Here is a 10,809-nt window from a genome sequence, read left to right as displayed (position 1 = left end):
TTTGCCCAGTGGATTTGTGCCCAGTGGACTTTTGCCTAGTGGAAATATGCCCAGTGGAGTTTTGCCCAGTGGACTTTTTCCCAGTGGACTTTTGCCCAGTGGAGTTTTGCCCAGTGCACTTATGCCCAATGCAAGTAATAACCATGGAAGTGCTGCCAATATTCCCAACTCCGCCTTAAACAACGCAACTGACACACATAGCAAGAAAACGTAAGTAGCTAGTGTTGGTCAGCGTGATTGAGTTAACATCTTCCCTTAATAGCACAACATCTTTGATGCTACCCTATTTAAGAATTTTCCTTTAGGTAATATACATACTGTTTTAATACCCTATATTATAAAACTCCCGTGTCTGTAAATTTATATGTATGTAAGTATGTATGTCTGTGTTTGTGATTGTTACATGTTACACTCGACTTCTTTTATATTTTTGGCTCGTTTGGGATAGGTGGTACAATTATAAATAAATACAATCCACAACGAGAATCCAGAGGCGTAGCGAGGGGGGGGGGGCGGGGGCGACATATGTCCCCGGGCGCCGACCTTAGGGGGCGCCAAAATGGGTTGGAAAAACAAGTTGAAAGTTTGAGGGGGGTGCAAATTGAAAGTTTGCCCCCGGGCGCCGGGAAGGGTCGCTACGCCTCTGCGAGAATCTGTATCATTGAGGTATAATTTTCACCAATCACAAGAACACACGACAAGAAGAAAAACTGACGATTAGGTACAGGATGTTGACGCCACACCATAATTTTCACACACTGCCTCGTTCACACACTTTGTGCCGCTAGCACACCACTGTCAAGGGGAGACTACTCACACACACAATCTCTCCGTGCCTACACATTTTCGTTGTAGACAATCCGCGTCACATTGTTGAATGTATGCATCGATGCGTGTCGCGGTGGTTGTATGTATGTATGTAAATGTGTACGCATGTCGCTAATCGGTATATTCTTCGCCAGATGACTGAAAGTTTAGAAATTTTTGCGTGTGTAAATTAGCTCAGCTCTAGTAGTTATGTGACAGTTTAACATTAAATCATCCACCTAAATAACCTCACGTAACAGTGAAAAAGTTACGTAACTAATCATTGAGAAAAAGACATTTAAAAATGTATGGATGTCCTTTATACCTAATATTGTTTAAAAGTATTTAACACATGAAATAATTATTTTAACTTTAACCCCAGGGCGATGCTGGCGATTGAAGGCAACCAGCGTGCGATGTCCACGGTGCTTAACACTGACAATTGTGCACTCAGTAAATTTCATCAGTCTACTAAAAGGTTAACAGATCGAGCGGTGGAGAGGGTTCAGCGTTTGCGAGCTGAGACAATGGAAAGAGCAAAAGAAGGAAGAGCCCGTACGGTAGAAGATAAGCGACATGCAAGCATGTTGGCGATTGAGGGGAACAGTGTGGGGGAAACCTTCGAAGAACTGAAAGAGGTTGGAGAGAAGAATGAACAGTTAAAGGAGAAGAAAGAAGAAAATATAGAAGAGAAGGAAAAAGATGATAAGGTTAATGAAGGACAAGAATGTGATGCGGGTAAGAAAAAGAATGAGAAGATGAGGAAGAGGGGGGCGACGAGGAGTAGAAAGAGGATAAAGTCTGAGAATATGAGGAGTTTGAATCCATCAACGTCGATTGGGGTGATTACTATGTCCTTCCCCAAACGATCATCAGACAGTTTCTAGAAAAAGGTATGTATCAGTCTTGTGTACACTAGAAGGTATGTATCAGTAGTGTGTACACTAGAAGAAGGTACGTAACAACCGTGTGAACACTAGAAGGTATGTATCAGCCGCGAGTACACTAGAAGGTATGTATCAGTCATGTGTACACTAAAAGGTATGTATCAGTCATGTGTACACTAGAAGGTATGTAGCAGCCGTGTGTACACTAGAAGGTATGTATCAGCCGTGAGTACACTAGAAGGTATGTATCAGTCATGTGTACACTAGAAGGTATGTATCAGTCGTGTGTACACTAGAAGGTATGTATCAGCCATGTGTACACTAGAAGGTATGTATCAGCCGTGTGTACACTAGAAGGTATGTATCAGTCGTGTGTACACTAGAAGGTATGTATCAGCCATGTGTACACTAGAAGGTATGTATCAGCCGTGTGTACACTAGAAGAAGGTATGTATCAGTCGTGAGTACACTAGAAGGTATGTACCAGCCGTGAGTACACTAGAAGAATGTATGTATTTATAAGAGTTGTGTACACTAGTTTTTCCGTCTGCTTGCTGGCTAATATCTACCATTATATTATAGATATTGTGAATAGCTCTATTGCTGTTAGATAGGCAAAAGATATATCACTAAAGTCATTAGTCAAAGATTTCGTGCTATGTAATACTTCATACAACCATGTAATGCTGCACTATGGGTCAAGTAGAGTTCAATTGTATCTGCGACGATGGCAAGTGAATGCTATACAGTTCTATTCCCAACTTGTTTTTACTTTCTTAATTTATCAGGTACTCTTTAGACATGAGTAAGCTCAGGGACGTCCGTTTGATCCAATACGGGAACCGAACTCGAACCTTTCGTGTTAGCAGTCGAGCTCTGTACAACTTGACCACGCAGTCCCATAACTCATCATATAATACCTTACTGTAGTAAATGAGAAGTATTTTGAAATGTACTGGGTTAACCTACAAACATTGGAATTATTACAGTGAAAGTATTTAAAGTGCTAATAACAGCAGTATTCGCTATTTGTTGATTCAATTAATGCTTTTTTAGAAAATATAAACTGAACAGAAAAGGATAGCACATTGCATTTTTGCGCGCGCTTCAATAACCGTTGTATTTTGTAAATAAAAACTATATACACCATGATCGTAGAAATAGCCATATTTTTTACAGAAATATTGGATGGTTATTTAATATTATTTAAAAGTTTGTTTCTAAATTAAATTATTTATATTATTTTTCAATGAATGTACCATACTTAACTAGCACCGATATAGGTGGTATCGTTGACGTGAGCGGGGAGTAGAGCTCACGATTACTCACCTGAGAGACTCGAGTACTACACCCAGGCTTGACGTGAGTAGAGCTCACGATTACTCACCTGAGAGACCCGAGTACCACACCCAGGCTTGACGTGAGCGGGGAGTAGAGCTCACGATTACTCACCTGAGAGACCCGAGTACCACACTCAGGCTTGACGTGAGTAGAGATCACGATTACTCACCTGAGAGACCCGAGTACCACACCCAGGCTTGACGTGAGCGGGGAGTAGAGCTCACGATTACTCACCTGAGAGACCCGAGTACCACACCCAGGCTTGACGTGAGTAGAGCTCACGATTACTCACCTGAGAGACCCGAGTACCACACTCAGGCTTGACGTGAGTAGAGATCACGATTACTCACCTGAGAGACCCGAGAACCACACTCAGGCTTGACGTGAGTAGAGATCACGATTACTCACCTGAGAGACTCGAGTACCACACCCAGGCTTGACGTGAGTAGGGCTCACGATTACTCACCTGAGAGACTCGAGTACCACACCCAGGCTTGATGTGAGAGGGGAGTAGAGCTCATGATTACTCACCTGAGAGACTCGAGTACCACACCCAGGCTTGACGTGAGCGGTGAGTAGAGCTCACTATTACTCACCTGAGAGACTCAAGTACCACACCCAGGCTTGACGTGAGTAGAGCTTACGATTACTCACCTGAGAGACTCGAGTACCACACCCAGGCTTGACGTGAGTAGAGCTCACGATTACTCACCTGAGAGACTCGAGTACCACACCCAGGCTTGACGTGAGCGGTGAGTAGAGCTCACGATTACTCACCTGAGAGACTCGAGTACCACACCCAGGCTTGACGTGAGCGGTGAGTAGAGCTCACTATTACTCACCTGAGAGACTCAAGTACCACACCCAGGCTTGACGTGAGTAGAGCTCACGATTACTCACCTGAGAGACTCGAGTACCACACCCAGGCTTGACGTGAGCGATGAGTAGAGCTCACTATTACTCACCTGAGAGACTCAAGTACCACACCCAGGCTTGACGTGAGTAGAGCTCACTATTACTCACCTGAGAGACTCGAGTACCACACCCAGGCTTGACGTGTTGGGGGAGTAGAGCTCACGATTACTCACCTGAGAGACTCGAGTACCACACCCAGGCTTGATGGGAGTAGAGCTCACGATTACTCACCTGAGAGACTCGAGTACCACACCCAGGCTTGATGGGAGTAGAGCTCACTATTACTCACCTGAGAGACTCAAGTACCACACCCAGGCTTGACGTGAGTAGAGCTCACTATTACTCACCTGAGAGACTCGAGTACCACACCCAGGCTTGACGTGTTGGGGGAGTAGAGCTCACGATTACTCACCTGAGAGACTCGAGTACCACACCCAGGCTTGATGGGAGTAGAGCTCACGATTACTCACCTGAGAGACTCGAGTACCACACTCAGGCTTGACGTGAGTAGAGCTCACGATTACTCACCTGAGAGACTCGAGTACCACACCCAGACTTGACGTGAGCGGGGAGTAGAGCTCACGATTACTCACCTGAGAGACTCGAGTACCACACCCAGGCTTGACGTGAGTATAGCTCACGATTACTCACCTGAGAGACTCGAGTACCACACCCAGGCTTGACGTGAGTAGAGCTCACGATTACTCACCTGAGAGACTCGAGTACCACACCCAGGCTTGACGTGAGTAGAGTTCACGATTACTCACCTGAGAGACTCAAGTACCACACCCAGGCTTGACGTGAGTAGAGTTCACGATTACTCACCTGAGAGACTCGAGTACCACACCCAGGCTTGACGTGAGTAGAGAGTAGAGCTCACGATTACTCACCTGAGAGACTCGAGTACCACACCCAGGCTTGACGTGAGTAGAGTTCACGATTACTCACCTGAGAGACTCGAGTACCACACCCAGGCTTGACGTGAGTAGAGTTCACGATTACTCACCTGTGAGACTCGAGTACCACACCCAGGCTTGACGTGAGCGGGGAGTAGAGCTCACGATTACTCACCTGAGAGACTCGAGTACCACACCCAGGCTTGACGTGAGCGGGGAGTAGAGCTCACGATTACTCACCTGAGAGACTCGAGTACCACACCCAGGCTTGACGTGAGTTGAGCTCACGATTACTCACCTGAGAGACTCGAGTACCACACCCAGGCTTGACGTGAGCGGGGAGTAGAGCTCACGATTACTCACCTGAGAGACTCGAGTACCACACCCAGGCTTGACGTGAGTTGAGCTCACGATTACTCACCTGAGAGACTCGAGTACCACACCCAGGCTTGACGTGAGCGGGGAGTAGAGCTCACGATTACTCACCTGAGAGACTCGAGTACCACACCCATGCTTGACATGAGTAGAGCTCACGATTACTCACCTGAGAGACTCGAGTACCACACCCAGGTTTGACGTGAGTAGTTCTCACGATTACTCACCTGAGAGACTCAAGTACCACACCCAGGCTTGACGTGAGTAGAGCTCACGATTACTCACCTGAGTGACTCGAGTACCACACCCAGGCTTGACGTGAGCGGGGAGTAGAGCTCACGATTACTCACCTGAGAGACTCGAGTACCACACCCAGGCTTGACGTGAGTATAGCTCACGATTACTCACCTGAGAGACTCGAGTACCACACCCAGACTTGACGTGAGTATAGCTCACGATTACTCACCTGAGAGACTCGAGTACCACACCCAGGCTTGACGTGAGTATAGCTCACGATTACTCACCTGAGAGACTCGAGTACCACACCCAGGCTTGACGTGAGCGGGGAGTAGAGCTCACGATTACTCACCTGAGAGACTCGAGTACCACACCCAGGCTTGACGTGAGTTGAGCTCACGATTACTCACCTGAGAGACTCGAGTACCACACCCAGGCTTGACGTGAGCGGGGAGTAGAGCTCACGATTACTCACCTGAGAGACTCGAGTACCACACCCATGCTTGACGTGAGTATAGCTCACGATTACTCACCTGAGAGACTCGAGTACCACACCCAGGTTTGACGTGAGTAGTTCTCACGATTACTCACCTGAGAGACTCGAGTACCACACCCAGGCTTGATGTGAGAGGGGAGTATAGCTCACGATTACTCACCTGAGAGACTCGAGTACCACACCTGGGATTGACGTTAGCGGGAGTAGAGCTCACGATTACTCACCTGAGAGACTCAAGTACCACACCCAGGCTTGGCGTGAGTAGAGCTCACGATTACTCACCTGAGAGACCCGAGTACCACACCCAGGCTTGACGTGAGTAGAGCTCACGATTACTCACCTGAGAGACTCGAGTACCACACCCAGGCTTGGCGTGAGTAGAGTTCACGATTACTTTTCTGAGAGACTCGAGTACCACACCCAGGCTTGACGTGAGCGGGGAGTAGAGCTCACGATTACTCACCTGAGAGACTCGAGTACCACACCCAGACTTGACGTGAGCGGTGAGTAGAGCTCACGATTACTCACCTGAGAGACTCGAGTACCACACCCAGGCTTGACGTGAGTAGAGCTCACGATTACTCACCTGAGAGACTCGAGTACCACACCCAGGCTTGACGTGAGCGGGGAGTAGAGCTCACGATTACTCACCTGAGTGACTCGAGTACCACACCCAGACTTGACGTGAGTATAGCTCACGATTACTCACCTGAGAGACTCGAGTACCACACCCAGGCTTGACGTGAGTATAGCTCACGATTACTCACCTGAGAGACTCGAGTACCACACCCAGGCTTGACGTGAGTAGAGCACACGATTACTCACCTGAGAGACTCGAGTACCACACCCAGGCTTGATGTGAGAGGGGAGTAGAGCTCACGATTACTCACCTGAGAGACTCGAGTACCACACCCAGGCTTGACGTGTTGGGGGAGTAGAGCTCACGATTACTCACCTGAGTGACTCGAGTACCACACCCAGGCTTGACGTGAGCGGGGAGTAGAGCTCACGATTACTCACCTGAGAGACTCGAGTACCACACCCAGGCTTGACGTGAGCGGTGAGTAGAGCTCACTATTACTCACCTGAGAGACTCAAGTACCACACCCAGGCTTGACGTGAGTAGAGCTCACGATTACTCACCTGAGAGACTCGAGTACCACACCCAGGCTTGACGTGAGCGGGGAGTAGAGCTCACGATTACTCACCTGAGAGACTCGAGTACCACACCCAGGCTTGACGTGAGTATAGCTCACGATTACTCACCTGAGAGACTCGAGTACCACACCCAGACTTGACGTGAGTATAGCTCACGATTACTCACCTGAGAGACTCGAGTACCACACCCAGGCTTGATGTGAGAGGGGAGTATAGCTCACGATTACTCACCTGAGAGACTCGAGTACCACACCCAGGCTTGACGTGAGCGGGGAGTAGAGCTCACGATTACTCACCTGAGAGACTCGAGTACCACACCTGGGATTGACGTGAGCGGGAGTAGAGCTCACGATTACTCACCTGAGAGACTCGAGTACCACACCCAGGCTTGACGTGAGTATAGCTCACGATTACTCACCTGAGAGACTCGAGTACCACACCCAGGCTTGACGTGAGTAGAGCTCACGATTACTCACCTGAGAGACTCGAGTACCACACCCAGGCTTGATGGGAGTAGAGCTCACGATTACTCACCTGAGAGACTCGAGTACCACACCCAGACTTGACGTGAGCGGGGAGTAGAGCTCACGATTACTCACCTGAGAGACTCGAGTACCACACCCAGGCTTGACGTGAGTATAGCTCACGATTACTCACCTGAGAGACTCGAGTACCACACCCAGACTTGACGTGAGCGGGGAGTAGAGCTCACGATTACTCACCTGAGAGACTCGAGTACCACACCCAGGTTTGACGTGAGCGATGAGTAGAGCTCACGATTACTCACCTGAGAGACTCGAGTACCACACCCAGGCTTGACGTGTTGGGGGAGTAGAGCTCACGATTACTCACCTGAGAGACTCGAGTACCACACCCAGGCTTGACGTGAGTAGAGCTTACGATTACTCACCTGAGAGACTCGAGTACCACACCCAGGCTTGACGTGAGTAGAGCTTACGATTACTCACCTGAGAGACTCGAGTACCACACCCAGGTTTGACGTGAGCGGTGAGTAGAGCTCACGATTACTCACCTGAGAGACTCGAGTACCACACCCAGGCTTGACGTGAGTAGAGCTCACGATTACTCACCTGAGAGACGCGAGTACCACACCCAGGCTTGACGTGAGTAGAGCTCACGATTACTCACCTGAGAGACTCGAGTACCACACCCAGGCTTGACGTGAGCGGGGAGTAGAGCTCACGATTACTCACCTGAGAGACTCGAGTACCACACCCAGGCTTGACGTGTTGGGGGAGTAGAGCTCACGATTACTCACCTGAGAGACTCGAGTACCACACCTGGGTTTGACGTGAGCGGGAGTAGAGCTCACGATTACTCACCTGAGAGACTCGAGTACCACACCCAGGCTTGACGTGAGCGGTGAGTAGAGCTCACTATTACTCACCTGAGAGACTCAAGTACCACACCCAGGCTTGACGTGAGTAGAGCTTACGATTACTCACCTGAGAGACTCGAGTACCACACCTGGGATTGACGTGAGCGGGAGTAGAGCTCATGATTACTCACCTGAGAGACTCGAGTACTACACCCAGGCTTGATGGGAGTAGAGCTCACGATTACTAACCTGAAAGACTCGAGTACTACACCCAGGCTTAAGACATTTTTTTAACGTGATGTTCTCCCTTTTCTAGCGGATAAGACAACGATTAAAAATTTACACTGATAAAACACAATTTATTCACAATCAGATTGTAAATTTTATCTTTAAAAGAAAAAAATTCCATGTCAATCCGTCTACAGACATTTTGTCTATGTAATTTTGCCTAAAATATTTGGTCTACAAACATTTGGTCTACAAACAAACATTTTGTCTACCAAAATACATTTGATCTGTAAACATTTGGTCTACAAGCATTTGGAAATGAGGTTTATGTAAATAGTAATAAAACAGGTAGTGTTAGTATACTCACAAATTAAACACAATTACTGGTATAATGGACGTTACGGCCCAAGGTCTTCGTCAGCCAACAACAGTGTGTTTAAAGACTAGACAAAAGATAAACAGTGACATAATTCTAGACGTGGAAACAGGTCTTGTCAAAATACTGCAATATCTAAAAAATGCCTGCCGCGACATTTTGGTCTAACCCGACATTCAGTAAATCGACATTTGGCCTGACATGAAATTTTGTCTACTACGACATTTTGTCTACCAACATTTGGTCTACCACGACATTTTTTCTACGATGACGTTTGGGGTATACTAATATTTGTCCTGTCACAATATTTAGTCTACCGACAAAATAGAGACACCAAAATCTGGTTGACCGACTATCGGTTGAAAAACCCTCGTACATTGTAAAGTCTGTTGATGAATTGTTGTGATACTTAATTCATACTCTCAAGACAAAATTCTATTTTGAATACCGTAAAAATTCACCACATCGTCCTAGGTTTTCTATTTGTTAAAACGCGGAGGTTCACATGTTATAATAACTAGTTTACTTTGCTGAATTGTATTTGAAAATGTTTTTCCCAGAAGGTCTAAACTAGTTGTGTTTCTCTAGATCTTCCTAGGCTCACAAACAAACGGACAAGACAGTTTACTGCTGTGAGATGGTTGAAAAGGTGAAATGGAGCCATTACTGTTGTGCGTACATTAGAACTATGCTTGCGTTTTTTAGGTTTATTTTATCTTTCTTTTTTTTTTTGAATATGTCCATTGTATATGCATGAATCTATCCAGCTTTAAAAAAAACATGATATTGGAAAAATAGCAGCGATAACTTGGGATAAGCCAGTAAATCTGCCCCCACCTCCCACGAACGCACAGACAAACGGACACACACATATAACATACTCACACGTTGAGCCACGTAATTAATAAGTAGCACTTACAAAAACATTTTTAGATTATGTCGTCATGAAATTTGTATACAAGTTACGAATTAAATGCATGTAGGGATAGTGAAATTAGCATTAGGATGCAAACTGTTTTTCTGTTGCCTCAGGGCTAATTAGTTACAGCATGTTGTATACTTTGTATACACTTTTAATGATTTTTAATTGATTGTACAATTTGTATTAATTTAACACGAAAAATTTGAAATTAAAGTATTTTAAAAAAATAGGTTGTATCCTGTCATTATTGGCTGTGCGATTACATTTTGTGAAATATAAATACTTGTACTGAAAATATTTGTGAAAATTCAACACTTGCACTGAAAACATTCGTGAAAACGTCAACCTTTGTACTGAACATATTCGTGAAAACCTAAATCTTTGTACTGAACATATTCGTGAAAACTAAACCTTTGTACTGAAAGGATTTGTCATAACTCCCTTGTGCTGACCAACTTTGTTATAACTCACTTGTACTGACCAACTTTGTCATAACTCCCTTGTACTGACCAACTTTGTGCCACCTCAACATTGGTACTGTCTGCCGTTATGAAAACATTTGTATTAACTAATTATGTAGCAACGCAACACATCTGCAGATCAGATTTGTGACAACTCTTTAAGTGGCCAGCTTTGTGACAATTCAAAACATGAAGTGATCAGCTTTGTAACAACGCAAAACTTGTACTGAATATGTTGTGATAAGTCAAAATTTGTACTGATCAACATTGTGAAAACATCTGTACTAACCAACTTTGTCAAAAGGCATCGTTTGAACTGACCAATCTTGTGACAATTCACTTACACTGACCAACTTTGTGACAACATAGCC

The 10,809-nt window shown here is 45.9% G+C and overlaps 1 protein-coding gene across 2 annotated transcripts; it reads left to right on the top strand.

Annotated features, from left to right (window-relative positions):
- The first annotated feature begins 1,206 nt into the window (after positions 1–1,206).
- Positions 1,207–10,165, top strand: LOC131944183 (uncharacterized). 2 transcript variants are annotated; one of them, XM_059304713.1, is made up of 2 exons: positions 1,207–1,545; positions 9,644–10,165. In XM_059304713.1, exons 1-2 carry the CDS (start codon positions 1,224–1,226, stop codon positions 9,706–9,708), a joined length of 387 nt encoding a protein of 128 aa, XP_059160696.1. In that variant the 5' UTR covers positions 1,207–1,223; the 3' UTR covers positions 9,709–10,165. The 2 variants fall into 2 exon arrangements, with proteins under 2 accessions (XP_059160696.1, XP_059160695.1); XM_059304712.1 differs by having other exon boundaries at positions 1,207–1,700.
- The last annotated feature ends 644 nt before the right edge of the window (positions 10,166–10,809 follow it).

Source organism: Physella acuta, unplaced genomic scaffold (assembly GCF_028476545.2).
Source record: "Physella acuta isolate Inbredline_101_S28 unplaced genomic scaffold, ASM2847654v3 ptg000484l, whole genome shotgun sequence".
Classification (NCBI taxonomy): domain Eukaryota; kingdom Metazoa; phylum Mollusca; class Gastropoda; family Physidae; genus Physella; species Physella acuta.
This window is presented reverse-complemented; position numbering and strand designations above follow the sequence as displayed.

Coding starts and splice junctions, on each gene's coding strand:
- LOC131944183 (XM_059304712.1), top strand. CDS start 1,224: ATGTCCACGGTGCTTAACACTGACAATTGTGCACTCAGTAAATTTCAT.